Below are 19,670 nucleotides of genomic sequence, written 5' to 3'. Positions count from 1 at the left end.
GAATTCCTGCCTCCCTCCTGTCTCTGCCAAGCAGGAGTGAGAACCACTTCTGTTCAAGTGCTCTCCAGTGAAAAGCTTAAAGTTTTTTACAGCTTTAATTTGAAATAAATGCTTTGTGTTAAGCTCTTTGAGGGTAGTGACTTCTCTTATACCTCTAGTATTATAATTGGCACTGTAGCTCTAGAAGTTGCTTTGTGTTTCAGGAAGAAATTGCATTACTGGAAGCAACACATCTTTCCCTTGACATAACAAAATCCCACAACTTGTCTCTCTGGAGCTTTTTAGCCACATACTGATCTGAGGGCAAGCATTTTCAGGTTTGAAGAACCCTGGGAGCTCTCAAGGAAATACAGGGGACAGAAAGGTACAGCTGAGCTTGGGCCATTTAGGGCAAGAAGCAGAGCCTCTTTCACAAGGGAACCTCCAATTACCTTGTCAAGAGCACAGAGCTCAGCTGACTCTTCTTTTGCAGCACAGCCAGAGGAGTGACACAGTAAATCTACAGGGTTTAAAGACCAGTTCTTCAGCTGCACCTATTCATGGAGGTGCTCCTACCCTTTCATGTCCCAGGAAAGCTTGTGAGAGGCAGATGATTAAAAAGCGTTGTTATTTCTCTTAGCATATTTATAGAAATAGGAACTTTTTTTTCAGAATATGTAAATATTAAAAAAAGAACATTTGAGAAGAGCCACATTTTTAATTATTTCAAAAGAAAACAACCAAATGTAATAATCTTCATTCCATAAATAATATTAGCAGCAAACCCTCCCATCATTCTAGGTGGTAAAAGGTTTACAGCACAAGGAGTAATATATACTGTAAACACTACCTGATCGTCTGTAAGCCTCGTCCTTACTGAGTCTATACAGTCTTTATCTCTTCACCTGCTTACATGTTCTAGTGAACTCGAGGGAGAGGAGGCAATAACTGTTATCCAAAAGCCAATATTTGATTCTCTGTAGTGGGGTAATGGCATTGTTTGCAAGGGCTGATTTCACTGGCCTTTCCTTTTCTTTTTAAACCAAAGAGTTTTGTTTTAGGAAGGAAACCTGAGCATTGTTAAGTCTTTGCTTTGTGCCAAATCACATCCTCCAGTTAAGAGGTTTTAAAAAAACAAAATACATTTTTTGTTTGTTTCTCTTCATTTCATGGCTTGGGCAGTAAAGGACAGTTGGCTTACAGTTCACTGCAATCACTCAACTACATTTCTGGTTTGTGGCTTTTTGCTTAAAGGTCTATGCAAGGTGTGACATGTGTCCCAACACTGGATGGATTAATCTGAGTGATTTGGAAAAGAAGTATGCACAGCGTGTGTGAAAAAATCTCCTTGCCTCACATTTCCTTCTTAGCAACTCTTCACTTGTGCAGGCATGATCCAGTCTCAGTCAGTGTTTTGGCTACAGAGTATATTAAGTGGTGGTAGTGTGGAGACCAAAACAGAAGGAAAACTCCTCACCTGACATACATTGTTGATTGGGGAAACAAGGAAGAGGGTTTTTTCCTTCCCTACTTATCCAAGAAAATGCCCCTCTCTTCTTCATTTGTGTCCAGAGAGGGCATCACCTGTTGAATAGACTCCATTGTTAATCCTACAGTCTTCAGTCCTCATAGAGTCTATTAATTCTTCCTCTGAATCCTCCTCCTCTTCTTCGTCTGGGGCTGACAAGCTGGATGTGGGGCCTTTACATATTTTTAGGTGGCGAGTGAGGTGATATTTGGTTAAATAAGCCTTGGAACATTTTTCACAGACATAGTCCCTCTTTCCTTCATGTGAATTGAGATGCTTCTTCAGGTGATTTGTCCTCAGAAACAGCTTGTCACACTTGGGGCACTTGATCTGCCGTTCTCTGCAAGACATAAAAAAGTGAGTTTGCTCCTGCAAGGCAGCTGATACAGTATTAAAATACTGGTTAAGGCACATATTTTGGCAAGAGCAGAGATGCTGCCCTGATGGAAAGGTCAGTCTCGCTCCTTCCCACGCTTCATAAATGGGGGGCAAGGGGCACAGGGGAGAAATAAGACAACAAAGTTGCTGAGTGCTAACAATCCTCAGTCCGTAAATGCTAAGCTTGAGGACCTTACCAGACTGCAACAAATTCTGCAGATGACAGTGCAAAATACCTCCCAGCAGTAGGAACAAGCAGCCAGCCAAGTCTGTCTGCCTCTCTCACTCATGCTCACTACAATACACTGTCTCCTAGGCAGCATGACAGAAGCAGCAATGGATTCCAAGTGAGTACAAGAACCAGATGCTAAAAATGAAATAAGCAAAGGAACTAGCTTTGGGGAAGTAAGTTTTTAAGACTAGGCTTTTCTTTTTTTTTTTTTTTTTGATTGGGAGTAAGTATAGAGGATGGAGAGATTCTCAGAGCAAAAGACCTGGCCTGGCACAGGGCTGTGGGTAGGGATCTGCCTACAGGAGGAGCAGGAGACCAAGTGCTTGAGTGAGACCTGCAAGGAGGAAAGGGCTGGGAATTGCAGCCCCATCCCTAGTGCACAGAGGCAGAGTTCACTAACAAGCTACTTGACGAAAATAGCAGTGAGGAGTTTATGGTCTTTCTGTGGTCACATTGGGATGTGTAAGCAGTTCTCAGCAGAGAATGAAGTGTAAGTCAAACAACCCCCTCTCTGTTCAAAATGATGAACACTTCAGACAGCCATTTCACAAGACAAGTAGCATGCTTGGAATTTACTGTGTCATTAGAACTGGACAACTGCAGCCAGTACAACAAGGACTTTGTCCAGACTGACTTCTCTGTCATTTTAGAGAGTGAACCGATCTGTACTCCCTAGGCCAAACTATTTGCAAACTGGAGCTTCTCTCTTGGGCTGTTCAGCTTCATTTACTGCACTCACCGTGTGAGATCACTTACTGCGTGTGAGTGAGTACGTGCTGCTTGAGGTCCTGCCTCCGCATGAACAGCTTCTCGCAGTAATCGCACTTGAGGTTCTTCTCCCCGGTGTGGATGACCATGTGCGATTCCAGGTGGGCCTTCTGGGTGAACGACTTGTCACAGAGGGTACAGCGGTAGTTCTTCTGACCTGGGATTACACACATACACCCACAAGCTGACAGTCAGTGTCCCAAGAAATACAGGAAGCAAACAAGCCTAACCACTGCTGAAAAATAAAATGTTACCCCAAAGAAAGGCACATTCTTCGTGAACAGGACCTGTTTCCTCCTGCAGTTCCTTCAGACTCAGCATAAAGGCCTACTTAGTTCTACAGTCTAGATCTAGCTATGGAAAAAACAGGCATTTGACTTCAACATTCCCAAAGCTTTTCAACCCCCCCATGCCTCCAAGCCAAAAAAACTTCATGATACTGTTTCAAACCACTGAGCCCCTTATGTGATGCACGTTTCTGTACTTTGTCCTTCTAAACACCATTGATTCCTCTTCCTCCACTGCTCATGGTCAGTCAGCCTTTCCTGGGTGATCAGCTTTCTGCTTCTTCCACACCAACTGTGCCTCCCTGTTCTGTACATCAGAACAGCCCCAGTAGGTCTGTAAATTTTTCAGTGAAGAAATTCAGGCAAACACTTAACAGGACTAGTCTTATCCAAGATGAATTCTTCAGTAAAAGCAATGTTAGCTTCTTTTGTAATAGTAACCATGGTAACCATCTAGTTACTGTACATTAGTACATCCCCATCTCCACATCCCATTTCCCACAGGGACCATATCTGATGCCTTACCAGAGCCCAGCCACATTTGAAGCACTGCATTGCCTTTGTCTACAAAAACAAGTTCTCTTATCTAACAAACACACAGGTACAAAGCTCACTGGCCCTTTGATAACTTCTATGTTTTATCCCATTTTTGCACTTATCTGTAGTTCTTCCACTATTCTTTGCCAGAAACAGTTCAAAAGCCCTGCATGCTACTGAATTCAGACTAAGTTTGAATACCATTTGAATCCCACCCCACTGAGTGTTCTGAGGTTATGTATATCACATTTGTAGTTGATCAGTTTATTAAAACTCCTGACTACTGAGCCTACAGCTTCCTATGCTTGACTTGAGGCACCAAACCCCCAGTTTTATTCCTTTTCCAGTTTAGTAACTTGCATTCTTTGATTCCCAATAGGTATTTAAACCTTACTAAAAAAAAAAGAGGCAAAAATATCCAACTGTCAATTGCTGGCCTGTAACCTGACCTTCACCCTCTCTCGTGTCCCTCACTCAGTGTTAAATCCATGTCTTTTCATATTTCCTCTCTTCTTACACAGCTGAAAAATCTCTCTTTTGTTTTCCTCTGTTAGTGCTCATTCCCTGATCTGCTGGCAATTCCCCCTTTATCCCCAAAGTCTCTAGTGATACCTCAATGCCCACAGAAGTCAACAGCATGTCCAGACTTTAGTTTTGATGAGTGAAACAGCTGAGCCTAATCCATAACAGTCTGATGCTACAGTTGCCAATTTCAGTTTTGTGCCATTTCCTTAAGACAAAAACCAATTCAAGTAGGAAAGATCTCAGGCCTGTATTTAAGTGGACAACTGGCCACATTAATAGCTCTCAAACCCAGTGTCCTTCTTCTTGTGAGCAGAAGGGAACCCTTGTTTTATCGCAGCTACCAGCACTTGGACCTGCTGTGTGGGAATAAAGGTTTTCTGTCTCCCAGACAAAGGCCAACACTTTTTCCCAACTGCAATCTATTAGATACAATCATCAAATGTTTTTAGACATGGCACAATCAACCAAATCACAGGTCTACATACTGTTCTATAAGCACCCACACCACTGAATCCAGCTCAGTCCTATCCCACCCAACCAGTGCTCTCTCAGGCACTGCTCAGGCATTAAGTGGGGTCAACATGGACTGGAGATCATTCCTGTAGACAGACATAAATTTAAGAATCCATTCTTAGAAAGGCAGGTTGAGGGAGGTGATTCTCCTCCTCTTATCTGCTCTTTTGAGACTCCACCTGGAGTACTGCATCCAGTTCTAAGGTCCCCAGTACAAGAAAGACATGGGGATGTTAGGGCAGGTCTGAAGGAGGGCCATGAAGATAGTCAGAGGGCTGAAGCACCTCTTCTGTGAAAACAGGCTGAGAGTTGGGGCTGTTTAGCCTGCAGAAGAGAAGGTTCCTTATTGCAGCCTTTCAATACTTAAAGGGGGATTTCAAGAAAGAGAGATTTTTTTACCAAGGCCTGTAGTAACAAGGGCAAGGAGCAATACTTTTAAACTGAAAGAAAACAGATTTAAATCAGACATAAAGAAGACTTTTTTTTTACAATGGGGGTGGTGAGGCACTGGAACAGGTTGCCCAGAGAAGTTGTAGATGCCCCACCATTGGAAGTGTTCGAGGGTAGGGTGGATGGGGCTCGGAGTGACTGCTCTAGCAGAAGATGTCCCTGTCCATGGTGGGGGGTTTTGGAGTATTATTTTTAAAGGTCCCTTTCAATCCAAAATATTCTATGATTCTGTGTTTCTAAGAGCTTATATTTACGGAGACAAGCTCTGCTCTGCCAACTGGCCATGGAATCAGAGAAAACAGACCCTGCCCCAATGATTTCCTAGCAGAGGCATCTCTATAAAGCCCCCAACCCTTACCTGTGTGTATCTTGAGGTGTGTCCGTAAGTTGCTGGGATCACTGAAAGCTTTGCTACAGAAATCACACTTGTGCGGCTTCATGCCCATGTGCCCCATGAAGTGGACATGGAGCTTGGAAGGGGAGATGAAAGCCTGGGGGCACATGGAGCACTTCCACTTCCTTTCCTTTCCGTGGCCTGGCCCATGGTTGCTGCTGTGCCCCTGACTGGGGAGGTGGTTGTGAATATGGCTGCTCAAATGGGCCTTGAAGTCCACATAGGAAGCGCATTCCTTTCCACAGTGGCAGATGTGCACGTCTGGATGTTCAGGGACACCTGTGGGCACAAAAGCATCACTTTTAATGAGGCACGGTAAGGCCTAACAGAGCATGAGCAAGATCCATGTAAACATTTTGTCTGTGGTAGCAAAGCCAGCTGCAGAGATTTTTTCACCTTTGTTCCTTTCAGCTGCAGTGCTTGCTTTTCAACACTTTTAGGTAGGTCATTTCAAATGTTTTGAGGGGCCAAACTTTGAAACAGTTTTGAGCACAGCTCCAACAAATCTAAATTATCACAACCACAGGTGAGGGAGGATAGGAACATCTTCAGCTAGCAAAACTCCCTTAGCATCCCTTAGTGGACAAACAGAAGAAAAACAACGCTCCTTCTTCAAAACTGTGATCTTTTACTCCTGATCAGTGGAATTAGATAGGGGAATGTTTCTTTTAGAAGATGGTACTCTGTAGTCATGAAATGTAAAAGGAAACTATGACATGCACCAATAGGAACTGAGAAGGAACATAATGCACTCCCAAGTCACAGTGCCCAGGGATGGCACTTAAAGGGAATTCAAGGTGGGTACTGCCTGCAAAGCCAACAAAAATGAGGGCTTACTTACCAAGCTGTCGCGCATAGTCCCGACTGTAATAAAAGAGAAGCTCATGTTCAGGTGGGATGTCCCGAGAGGTGCAGAAGTAAATTTTTCCATCATGAGGATAAGCTACCAGATTCTGCTCTTCCCGGTTCCTATAGCAATAACAAGAGGTATGAATAAAAGCCCTCCAGAAGTATTGACTTTTCGAGAGAGAAAAGACGGAGATTCCTATAAATAGGTAGTGAGAGAACCTCAGTGCTTCTCAGCACATTATGAAAACTTTCATGTCTGTCACTTCTGTGCTTCTTTATTAAAGGAAATGAAAACTGGACCTTGAGAGCCAATCTGCTCCACCAAATGATGCATTTTTCACACTACTGCTGAGAATATTATTAATACACATTGGAGTGGGCTGAGAGAAGAGATTTTATGATCTCCTAAGAAACTACAGAAATCTGTGTATTTTTCATATTAACCCCCTCAAGAAATAGAGAATGCATGAGGGAGAAAATATCAGTAATGCCTTAAAGCAAAATTATCTTTAAAAAAATCCTCTTGATTTCCATTTCCAAGATGTGGTCATTGATCTTTTGAAGCAGTATCTTGCATATGTTTGCTCCCAGTGTTTGAAACCAGCAAACTGCCCCACTGCAGTGGGAGATCAAGCATTACATTTCTTGACTCTTGAATATGGGAGCAATGAAATGAACTCTAGGAGAAACCTACTTTGTGTCACAGAGCAAAGCCTTCTCAGTGGACTATGGATGGAGCAATACTTAAGGCAGTCCAGACAGGTTTCACTGCAGGCTCTGGAAAGACTGAGAAGGACAGCTTTTGCAAGCTGTAAGAGCTTGGAACTTGGCCAAAAGAACCCAGGCACACTTTGCTAATAAAGTATTAAAATCAAAAGGACAATCAACATCACCTTCACAGACGTATCCAAAAGGAATAGGGAGGGAAAGCAGTAACAACCTAATACACAATAAGTTACTATAAAAAGAACCTGGTTTAAAGCTTTAGAACAAGGGAAACAAAGTATGGGGGCAAGTCTGGGGCTATTTTAGGACAGCTTGTGTACCAGTTCTCCTGTAACGTTCTCCACTGTGTCTTCTGTTTCATTCTCCCCACCAGTTCAAGATGCCCAGGTAACTCTTGAAGGTCCCTTGGCCCCGAGCTCACACCCCTCTGGGCAGGCAGTGCAGCAGTGCACACTCTCCAGTACACCCTGAGATCAGCTCAGGTGGTTAGAGCATGGTGCTAATATTGCCAAGGTCTGGGTTTGATCCCCCTATGGACCATTCACTTAAGAGTTGGACTCGATGATTCTTGTGGGTCCCTTCCCACTCAGAATATTCTGTGATCCTTATCTTTCTCTATTCTGTACAGCCTTCTATGAGCCTGCAGCTCAAGACTCAAAGCTACTTAGCACAGTACAGGTGGTTCTCACCTGGCTTTGCGTACAAACATCATCCAGTTACATTCATTTTCATCAGTTGTAATGAGGCAGAACTCCAGGACACCATTGTGATAGATCTATCAGGAAAACAAATGCAATCTTAGGATAAAGTACAGCAATAAATGCAGTCAAAGCCAGCTTCTTTAAGAGAGGATGTGTTTACCTAGAACAAGCTGAGAAGTCTCCATTGCCATTGCCAAGACCACAGCCCTGTTTTTACTCCTTATTTTCCTCTTCACACGGCAATCTTGACTTCTCTGCTACCCGGGAGGCTAGAAAACCTGTTTATCAGCATCTTTCCCATACATCACCTTTAGCTCCCACCAGAAATGCATTTGACTGCTTTTCTTACAAACCGAGTTTTGTGAATAATAATATCTGGGCAAACAGTACATGTTTTATTTATATAAAACGAGCTTATTTTCTGAACATGAAATGATGGGGAAAAGAAAGCTTTAAAGCATCTTTCCTAAAACAAATCATTCATCACCTAGGGGAACTTTCAATAAACAGTGATACGAAACAAACAAGTGCTGCCTAGTGAATCGTATACAATCTCTGCTGCAACTCCACACAAACAGTGGAAACCACATATAGCCCTATAAAAAAAAAAGGCATTAAAGAAGATTTTTGTACTTCAGAATTGATTACCAGCATATTACATGGTATACAGCTCTGTTATGCTGATATTAAGCATTAAACAATCAAATTGCTTTACTTTTGACTTTTGGCAAGGATGATAATGTTGAAGTTGCTGTGTCATGTGGCAAGTTTCACCAGATAAAGGCATGTTGGCAGATCTACGAGCCAGAACACCCACTGACCTTCCAGATGTGACTGGCTGCTTTGTCCGTCCAGTCGGCCACCTCCAGAGAATGGCTCTGCTGTCCGATCAAAGGTCCAAAACAAGTCCGCACAGGAATGGTTTCTCGTGTCCACACACCTATCAGGAGAAGACCCAAATGTGAAGAACTCAGTGGTTTAAACAACTAATCATGCATAATAAAGAAGCGGGAGGTTTATGAGATAATGCTCCAGGGATAATATCTAGGCATAAGATCATCAAAGCTTCTACTTCACATGTGAAACACACCTAAGGCGGAGACAAGAACCACCACCACCACATGACACTATTGGGAGCCGCTTTGTTCTAATTATAAATATTTATTTTGTCAGAAGCAAGTAATTTACTTTTCAGTAAGCTATAAAACTAACATCCTAGCCACTTGTACCAACTAAAGTTTTCATGGCACTTTCTGCAGAAGCAGAAAATACTAATTTCAGTAACTACATTTTGCCTACCTAATCCCCAGGAATTTCCAGAATTGTTGCTGGGCATTGTTAAGCAGCTTCTGCATTTCTCCCCAGAGGCAGCTGTATTTCTGTCATGGGCAGAGGGATTCCTGCATGTATATTATTTATTATTAAACATTTATATATATAGGTCTACATGAATACACTGAGTAGCTTTTAGGAATAAACTGGAAACTAGTGCAGCTTGAAAAGAACAGATGTAATCTGCTCTCAACAAGCAGCATCACTAAGCAAGCCAATAATCACATTCTTCTCTAGCCTTCAGATCCTTAGGGTATTGCACTGTACTCTTCGATTTCCAGGTGACAATGGCGCGAAATACAGTAACAAGGTCCACATCCAGTGACAAGGTCACAGTCTACATGCCAAATGTAAATGAAGAGAGGGAAAAAAATAGAGGCACTTATGATCAATACTCCAATGAGACTGCAGAAGTCCAGAAGACCCACAGGTAGCAAACCAAGCTGATGAACGAGCAGACAGAAATCTCCTCTATTGTTTCTAATTGTTGCCTTCTTCCAGACTGCAACTGCTGCAATGTTTTCTTATCAAAGCTGTGCCTGGGTTGTCCAACACGATAAAAATAAACACCACATCTTGCTTGTGCTTGACCTTATGATGTGCCACACTATGGCAACAGCCCTACAGTATAGTTGAAGTCTACGCAGTAACCAGAGCACAAGAAGCTCTTGGATAATGTAAGTCAGGGTGATTACAGACAAGGGAAGCACCTCTCTACTCCAGTGTTTCTTTCCCACATTAATATCCCCATGGTTTTGGATTTCAGGCAGTGAGTGTATTATAAACTGCTGCAGAGAAACACACAGTAACATGATCCTTACCCGCCTCAGCTCCCATGATAGACTGCCGGAGGACGAGCTGCTTAGGGAGAGAAAGCCGGGCTCGGCTCTCTATCGGGGTGTCAGGGACAAAGGTGACGGGCCCGTGGTCTGGGCAGTCCGACGGATACGCCTTGTCACACAGCGTGCACCCTGCGGAGAGGGAAAAGGACAACAGGGATTAAAAAGATGCAACAGCTCCCATGGTGCAATCAGCTCTCTACCAATATGCTTCAGCTCAGTTCCTGACAAAGTCTGGTTCTATCAGGTTCAACTTGTCCACTAAATATGTTTTACTCAGAAGAATACAGACCATATTATTACAGTCAGATGGGCACTGACATAGATGTCACTGTTCCTGTCCAATTCAAATCAAATGTGAGAATCTCTACCTACCTTCCTAGACTCCAGAGTATCCCTGCAGGGGAATCTAGCAATGGGACAGAGTCCACTTTTCATCAACCTTACTGCAAAATGGATAGTAGTCTCCCCAGAGCTGGCAGCAATGCTGATGATGTGAGAGCCATTTTCACTCTGATCACAAGTGAAATGAACTTTATTGGCAGAAAAATCTAAGACATACCCAACCAAACACTTTCTAACTGGATACATTTTTGGAATTTACCAGAAACACGTCTTGCATGTAGAACCTCAAGGATATCCATGCAAGGGGACAGAAAGGTCTTCTTTCTAAAGTGTTTCTAATTTGAACCCACATATCCCCTTACCTCCATTTGAATTCAGACTGTGTAAATCTTCACAGCAGCAAAAACCTCACTTTACTGTTACTTTTGAAGGACTCACTGCAATAAACTCATACAGTATGAGTATGTCACTGAATGGAACAAAAACAAAAGCCCAAGAAGAATCAGTACCATCGCTTTCCCAATCTGTCATTCAGCAGAAGTACTGCTGAAAAAGAAACCACTGAAAGTCTTCAGTCTAATAACTCTGAGAAAAGGTACATCATAAAATGCTCTCTATGGCATTATTATTTCATCTAGAAAAACTATGTAATTTTAATTCTCTACAGACGGAGCAACCAACACCTACTCAGCAACCACTCTCCTGATGAATCACTATTCTGAAGAAGAAAGATGCTCAGCTAACTAATCAGGATCTCCACAAAGACTTTCTTTGGCCTGTTGATGACCCAACTCCAGTATAAAAGACCTATTGCAGAACTAGCCTTCAGCAGGCCTAAACAGCAGCTCCATTCTTACATGTTTAAAGATAATTTTCAGACATTCCCTTTATACATCAGAGTACCAGAATTGGACCCCCAAAAAGTACAGTTTGAGCAACTACACAGTTAAAGATAGCAAGGTACTCAAAAAATGATTAGGTAGAGCCTATGTAAGCATTGCTTCATGTGCACAGGTGATATGCAGGAGTAAAGCAATGACAACAGCCAGACCCGAGTATGAGAACCACTATTTGGAACAGCTGCTTTTAAGCATTGCCTAGCACACAACAACTACAGCTCCAAGGAGAGGTAGAGGAAGAAAAGTTCTAGGCTTGTGACATTTCCACTTGGAAAGGTTCAGGGATTCATATATTTTTAAGAAGTTGAAAAAAAAAATCTCACATTCTACAGAAAGTCAAATACACTTTCCATTCCTGTCCTTTCCAAATAATCCCCCCAAAAAAACAGTCATTACTTCTCTGATTTGGATACCCAGAACTGTCAACAAAGATGACCACAAAAGGGGCTACTTAGAAGTTTCACAAACATTCAAGACTGTAGCAAAGGCATACTTCTTATTTCCTGCTTAAGAACAGTGTAAAAAGTTTTCTGAAAAAGGCCCTGACTCCTGTCTTCTCAGTGAGGAAAAACCACCAAGGGGCTCTAAACCAACTCCTTGTCCTTGCTGTCACCTGTCTGGACACAAATTCATGTTTTATTCATGAGAAGTTTAAAAACAACAATGCAAAGTTAAAATTTAAACCTTCCCAAGTCAAGAATCTGTTTTGCAAATCACATGAAAGCACTAGGCATGCAACAGCCATTTTATTATCCTACCAAAGGGGAGCATCATCTGGGAAACATCTTAGGACTGTGTTAAGTATAGCAACAATAAACTGGCACTTCCAATCCCACTTTGAATAATAGAAGTGATTTCACCACAAGCATGTTGGATTCCACACTATTTTGATCATTATTTGGTCAATACGCAACAGATGCTCGTAGGAATTTCCGAGTGCATTAATTGCAAAACTCTTCCTTTAGGAGTGGTAAATTCATCACAGTTCTATGCCCACCTGATTTTAAGTTATATTTTATCCCACAGAACAAAAAGTTTAATTCAATTGTCTGACTAGACACTTTGCACCAAACTGCAGCTCTCCCACTTCTAACCAAGGCGCTCTATCTTCCAATTTCTTAAAGTATGTTCTGCAGGCAAAGCTAGCCATAAGGTCCTGGCAGTTGTAGGGCCAGGCTGCATGAAGAGCAGCTCTCAGCAATGCTAACACAGCTAATAAAAATGATTATAAAAGCTGACCTAATGCTTCAGAGGCGAGAATCCAGACACGCTGCAGGTGAAAGTTCAAATCTCTGTCCCAGCAAATGAGAATTTCACAGTTCTCAAACACCACTCCTTGAATGACAACAGGATTGAGAGTGCAATACTCAGTGCTCCTCTCTCCCTACGATATCAACTAACCTCTGGACTAAAGTGCTTTGATGAGGATAATTAGAAATATTAAAATGTTCCTTCCCTCTCTGCTCTTTTTTTCCAGCAGGTCCTGTTGAGAATAACATTTTCATGATGACTGTTCATGTTTTAATAAAAATTTTGCAAAATCACACAATGTCATACTCAACAATTATACCCACTTGACTGAATGTACAGCTTGTGGTGGTATTTGTTGTGTATTTTTCATGCACTTGTGATGTGACTTTAAAAACAAAAAACTCTCATTTCAAAGGATAATATTTGCATATCCACAGAAGGCAAGAGGTTCATAAAGACTCAGCTTTCAACCTCAAGGCAACATGGGAGATGGATACAAAGAGAATTATGCTAAAACATCCTACTATGTCTACTTCCAAGTATTGTTGTTTCAGCACAGTTAATCCAGCACTGCAGATGTTCCAACTTTCGTGGACTTGTTAAACAGCATTTCTTTTACCATTAATCTGTAAGACTAGCAACAAGAGTCCTGCCATCCCACTAGACAACAGCTGCATGACAAACCCTACCCCGAGAAAGCAGGAAATGTCCACTCACATATGGTAAACAAGGTTGCCATATTCTCCTTGTTCGAATTGGAGTCTTCCATTTGCAGAGAGGGTGGTACAAAGGCAAGATTGTCTGCAGACACATCCACATGACTTGGCCCCATGGCTACTTCCTGATTGATGGAAGACACCGCCACTGGCTCAAGGCTGAGGCCCACTTCATGCAAGGCTACTGAGTCCAGGGAAGCGAGGTTGTGTGAGGTAGAGAGCGCCACACTCACGGAGTTGGTGCTCATGGCCACAGTATGAATGGAGTCATTTAGTGTGCTGTCCGATATCCCTGTCACCCGCCCGGCAATGTGGTCGGGCTCCATGACGACAGGGAGTTCCAAAGTGCTACCGTGAATGGGAATGACACCGCCATGTCCCACAGCGTCCGATGTCAAGTTACTCCCCACTGTGTCTACGGATAAAGGTTCATGGCTCCGGGAGCCATTTGGGATCTGTGAATGATCCCCGGCTACATCATCCATCGTGAGCTCCTCTGTCATCCCATCTGTGGAGATGGGGCTGGTTACCCTCGAAACACTCTCCATGGTGATTGTAGTATCCAGCGCTACCTCATGGCTGTCACTAGGATGCAGATTTTGAGGACCATGTGTGTTCACTGTACGGGAGTCCATGGAGACAATCCCTGGTTCCAGCCCCACGGTTCCACTGGGCTGGTAGGGATCCAGGGCCGATGGATTGTTGGAGACTGACAATGCTGGATTGCTGTCAACATTTATAGTGTTGGGATGGATGTACTGAGGTGGTGGTCTGTCTGCCAAGTAAGATAAGATACCTGATAGGAAGAGAGGGAGAAAAAGAAGACAGTGAGGTTACATCAGTTTTCCAATTTCGAACAAAAATGAATCCCAGCAGAGTACATTGAGACCCAGATCCCTGAAGAGGTTCTCTACATTATCTCCAATTAAAACCCATTACATCTAAAACATGCCTCACAAACATACATGAACCCAACACTCTTGTCAAAATATCATTTGACAACAAATTCAACAGAACAAGTCTCTAGTTATTTCTCAAACTCTGAACAGCCAAGTTTTTGGCAGAATGCAACCTTGGCTCCTCAGCACAAAGACTCAATCAGAAAGAGGTTCTTCACATTTTAGGCTTAATTTTGCATTCTCAAGAAATAGCTCACAAAGGATGAGGAATGGTGATTCCTCACAGAAGAATCTATAATTTGATAACTCTGGTTCATCTTCACTAGAAGAAAAAACAATTCTCCAGGATACATCATTTTTGCTTGGGTATTTAAGTTTTAACAATGACTACTTCCTTCCTCTAAGACTAAGTGGCACAACTGTTCACCTCAGAGATCATCAACTGCAATTGTGAAGGACACAGATAAGGTCTCTCACAGATATCATGACTCATCTGCTCTCTTTCCTTACATGAAAAATACGTTGTTTCTCCTAAAACAATAGCTTGGTTAAATTTAAATCAGAAACCCTAACATCTTTTCTGGTAGTTCTGGAAAGTCTCTCAAAAAATCAAACAACCTTCAAACTTGTGATATGAAGAAACACCTGTATTTACACACTAAAACAAACAAAAAAAATCTTTGGAAGAAATACATCTGCACATTCAAGTAAACAGTATTTTCAGCAGAGAGAGAGAGGGGGGCAGATTTTCCAGATTCTGGAAGATGTGAGTCAGCATGTTTCATTTTGGCCTTCAACCCTATGAGCCATTTGATCTGTAAGTGTGTTCCATTCAAATATGTCTGTTATTACAAGGATGCAAACACGGATATTCTTTCTGCAGCATAACCCCATTAAAAATGACTAAGCCAAGAAATGGACAGTTTAATTTAATCAGCTGGATCAAATATTTCTGCATGCAATGCTGCCTTGTGGCTTGAACAAGGAGGAGCCCTGAAAGCAGCAAGTTGACTCATGGAAGAGCCCTATGAAACATCAGACTAAACATCACAGGAACTAGAAAGATTATTCCAGCCCAGAAGAATGGCAAATACTTTTGGTCCTAATGCACCCTCTTCATATACTCTTTGCTCACTAATCAGGCAGGCAGGTTACGCAGTAGGAAAGGGTACTCCTAAGCAGCTGGAAAATTCAGTCATTAGTCAACAGGAAGCTGGATGAGATCTGGGCTGCTATAGCTTTTTTCCCTAACCTAGGTTGAACCAACAACACCCACTGGGTCACCCTGAAGAAGTTTAACTACCCTTCCACCACCCTGCCAATCTTAGCTACAAAACAAAACAAGGACTATATTTAAAGCTCCGATTTCTGTGTCTTCACATACTAACATGTTAAATTCTACATTTATATCTAAAGCACACGTGAGAGAGGAATCAAGATACAAGTCAGTATGTCAGGCCTTTGGAAATCAACCCTGAACAACAACGAAGAAAAAATGTGCCATGGGCTAAACAGGTGGGAAAGAGCCCAAACTCCTCAGCTGATGGTTTGCCCTTTTTGAGCTTTGAACTGTTGTGACCTACCGTTATGCACATATTAAGTACTGCTTCAGCCTATAGGAGAAGAAAAACAGAAGCAGCTTTCAAACTGTAAGACACTGGAGACAGAACCCAGGCATGCTTTGTTTTCTGGTAATCTTAAAACCAAAGCAGGAGTAGCAATCAAAGGTTTGCTTTAAATAGAAAACACCCTGCAATTCTCTTCATTCACAAGTACAGCAACAGATACCTGAAAATAAAGGTGTATAAATGACACAACAGCCTCCAGACAAAGGCATGGAAATAACAGCTCTGCAAAACAGTCAGTCTTGCCTGCTTCAGGACAGAAACAGGTGGCTCTTAAAACAGTTTCTCTTTCTTTTCCCCTCCATCACCACCAGACAACTTACCAGGTAGAATGTGTCTGAAATAGCTGCTCTCCAGGTGAGGGTATGGTGGCGGAGGTAGGGTGTAGTTTCTCTCTGGTATACCACACATCACTCCTCGATCCCCAATACCCATTGGGAGCATCAGAGACAGAGCAGAGGGCAAGGAACTCAAGGAGGGACCCAAGTTTGGAATTGCAACAGGCAAGCCTGCAAGAGAAAATGCCAATTTAAATTCAACAGAGCTACTTAAGTTTAGGAACACACAAATTAATGAAGCTCCTCGGGAGCTCTCTCCCCATGGAAATACAGCATGGTACTGTCAAAGGAAGGTGGCAAGCTTCAAAGAAAGGATCAGTTATCACAGCACTGAGAGGCATGCCTGAATACAGCTAGATCTTTTCTGGATACGTTTTGTAGGGCTCGCTTCTACTTTACAATTGTAATGGACTTCTGTCTGGGCAACCCCCTGAAAAAAAGAGCTAGGAAAACAATTTTGCTTCACAGGTGAAAAATCATTATTTTCACCTGAGAGAGATTAGACACAGATGGAGGCAGATCTTTAGCTACAGTTTGTATTTCAAAGGATTCTGCTACTACTCATCTACAGTGAAAACCGACCCCCTCCCCCCAACAAAACAAGGCTGCCACTAAGGTGTAAGCCTGATAAGACTCATGCCTTTTGCTTTGCCCACATCAGCAACGATTTGTGGTCTCCCCCTCCCCAACTCTACATCACCTCACTACCTGCTAAAGATATGACTTGCTATCAGAGCAAGCCCTGCTACCCAGTTATGACCATTCCTGTGACAGTAAAACACAGAGCATGAGCTGCAATACCCTTTGTGGGGCCTTTCCCCATTACCTGGTGCTGGTATGGCATTGTGAGGGGGGGACGCTGCCAACCCCAAGTGACTCCCCGAGACCGGCAGGGCATTGCTCACAGAGGATGAGGTCAGCTGGTCCATCCCTACAGGACTCAGGTTCATTTCATTCATTCTGGAGCCAGGGAACAGAGAGGGGAGGGGGGGAAAAGACAAAGAAACAGACGCAAGAGCATTCCTGATTACTGACTGTACTGTGGTGAGGAAGGGCTGAGCAAAAAAACTCAGACATTGGCATATAAAAACTTTGCCTTAGAAAGCTAAGCATAAAGCACATCAGCCACTCACATCGTCATCACATCATGATCAATACGTATTGACCAGATTACATAGCAATAATAAGGATTTAAAACCAGTTCAAAAAGACAATCAGACCATAGCTTTTTCCTTGCCATTCAGAAAACAAAGTCTCACTCCTAGCAGTCAAAGCCACTGTGATTAAAGTATTGTGAACACAGATCAATTTGCAAGCTGAATGTTACAAATACTCAGACAACAGCACCTGATTTAAATTTCATGACTTCTGGACACCACATTTCACATTTGAAAACCAAAGTCAGGGGAGAGATCACTTCCCACTGGTAATGGACACAAAATCTCTAGTTCACCATCAGTTCAAACCAGGCCAACAGTGACAAGAGTTACCACTGCAGAACGGCCATAGTACAGAGTTTTAATAGGCTGCCTCAGTCTGGTTCTACATGCTCCTATTCCATTACAAATTGGCACCATGGATGGCACGTTATTTCGGCGTAAGCAAATACTGTTTCCTGAGTGCCAGTGCCTTCATGGTTCAGGTGAGCACACACCACATCAGTGGCTGTAGAGTTGCAGGAGCCACTGCGCTGCCCAACACCTGAAATCGCCAAACCATGTCAGCTCCAGCCACATCTGTCCTCTGGGGTCTCAGGCTGCACATGCAGCCCAAACCAGCCCATAGGGATGGGGACACCAAGGAGACACGGTCAACTCATGCTTGTCACAACTTCTCAAGCTCTGCCTGGCCTATGCTCTGCCCACCCTGGCCCTCCTGCCCACACAGCAGCTCTAACCAGCAGTTCATAGAGCCGGACAGACCAGCTACCCCACAGCAGCCACAACTCTGGCAAGGAGACCCGACACCCTCCCCACTGGTCCAGCCTGTCACATGGCCCTTGCGAGCAGCAGGCCCGGGTGCTGCAGTACTGATGGAGAGCTGGAGCTTAGACTGCCATTCCAGTAAGGAAAGGTATACCGCTCACCCAGGAAAAACAGCCAAATACACCGAACTCTAGCGAGTTAACAGCGGAAGATCTCGGAAGGGGCCCATAGGGACCATCGAGTCCGCCCCCAGCCCCCCGCACAGCCCCTGACACCCGGAGGGCTGAGCCGCACGAACGGCGTCGCCGACTTTCACACTGCGTCCACCCAGCTCCGCACACGCACTGCCCTACCCTGCCACCTGCCTCCAGGGACGCTGCCGAGGGCTCCGGCTGCCCGCCGGGGCAGGGCATTTATCCCTCGGCCCAAGCGGCTGCTGAGGATGGCGATGCCCAAGGGAGGGAACCCACCACCTTCGCCCCGGGACCGAGCCTCGGGGCCTGCGGGAGGCGCTGAACGCTTTAGGGACACCCTCCCCTGCCCGCCCCACCGGCCGGGGTCCCGCCCGCCTCTCCGGGGTGCTCACCTGGGGTGCATGGAGCCCGGCGCCTCTCCGGCGGCGGAGCGCCCGCAGCCGCATCAGGGCCCTCGGCCCCGGCCCGCCGCCTGCCCCCGGCCCCGGTTCCGGCCCCAGGCACGGCCCGGCCGCAACCCCCAGCGCCGCCGCCGCCGCCTCATGGGCGGGCCCCGGGCGGCGCGGGCCCGGCGCGGGCGGGCGGGGGAGGCGGGAGCGGGCGGCGGTGATGGCGGCGGGAGGGGACGGCGCCGCTTCCTGGCTGTGGCGCTCGGCGGCGGAAGCGGCGCCACCGCCCCGGGACTCGGCCGCTCACCGCCCGCCCCGGCTCCGCCGGCTGACCCAGAACCCGTGCCCAGCGTTCCCCGTGCCGCGCCTTTCGGAAGGGAGCGGTGCGTGCTCTGGTTTTCCACACAGTGGTTCCACGCAATATTCCCACACAGTTCTCCCAGCTGTCTCACTGCCTGCCCGTTACATCCGTTTATGTCTGCTGTCATTAGAGGGTTGTGTCTCGTGTCGTCTGGAACCATCACCAGCTACCTTCTGCATTTTATCGTTCAGTTATGAACTGATTTATGGCTCATATGTAGCATTCCGGTTGAGGCAACATTGCAAAGTGAATCTCTTGATGCGTGCGAGTAGTTTTGTAGCTTGCTTTCGCCTGACACGTGGATAGTCATCACATATGCGGCTCAAGTCAATCTACATGTTCCTTAAGTGCCGGGGTGAACAGCTGTTTCCTGAAACGCCGTAATGTGGTTTGGTAATTTGATTGTGCCTGACACGTAAATGATGTCTCATTAAATGAGACATCCCTTGATAAGATGTCTGTCTGCACAGGAGGAAACTCTCAGTATTTTTCTGTCTTCTCTCTTTTGATCTGAAGAACATAAATGTAGGATCCATAAGAGTCATTCCATGATCTAAAGGGCCTAAAATGTAGGATCTGAGAGAGTCATTCCAGTTCAGTGCAAACCTATCAGTTCTTCTAGGGGTGGAAATATGCTCTCCTCATTTGCCTATACCTGTCAGAAAGTTAAACAACTTGTATACACTAGTT

At 44.4% G+C, this 19,670-nt stretch overlaps 1 protein-coding gene across 1 annotated transcript; it reads right to left on the bottom strand.

The window, feature by feature from the left end:
- Window positions 1-1,537: 1,537 nt before the first annotated feature.
- Window positions 1,538-18,703, bottom strand: PRDM4 (PR/SET domain 4). The gene is made up of 11 exons (XM_032688148.1): window positions 18,623-18,703; window positions 16,938-17,071; window positions 16,097-16,282; window positions 13,251-14,045; window positions 10,021-10,170; window positions 8,689-8,807; window positions 7,856-7,941; window positions 6,433-6,560; window positions 5,556-5,870; window positions 2,874-3,042; window positions 1,538-1,847 (listed from the first exon to the last, which is right to left on the bottom strand). The coding sequence occupies exons 1-11, from the start codon at window positions 18,631-18,633 to the stop codon at window positions 1,538-1,540; spliced, it is 2,403 nt and encodes an 800-aa protein (XP_032544039.1). The 5' UTR covers window positions 18,634-18,703.
- Between the last annotated feature and the right edge of the window lie 967 nt (window positions 18,704-19,670).

Source organism: Chiroxiphia lanceolata, chromosome 5, assembly GCF_009829145.1.
Source record: "Chiroxiphia lanceolata isolate bChiLan1 chromosome 5, bChiLan1.pri, whole genome shotgun sequence".
In the NCBI taxonomy this organism is placed as follows: domain Eukaryota; kingdom Metazoa; phylum Chordata; class Aves; order Passeriformes; family Pipridae; genus Chiroxiphia; species Chiroxiphia lanceolata.
The sequence above is the reverse complement of the archived record's forward strand: the minus strand, read 5'-3'. Positions and strand labels throughout refer to the sequence as shown.

What these genes read in the sequence shown, in the direction of transcription:
- PRDM4 (XM_032688148.1), bottom strand. An exon ending in TTTCAGACACATTCTACCTG is followed by an intron (nt 14,046 to 16,096) that starts GTAAGTTGTCTG and finishes TCTTCCTATCAG; the next exon opens with GTATCTTATCTTACTTGGCA. An exon ending in CAGCCAGTCACATCTGGAAG is followed by an intron (nt 7,942 to 8,688) that starts GTCAGTGGGTGT and finishes TTTTCCTGATAG; the next exon opens with ATCTATCACAATGGTGTCCT.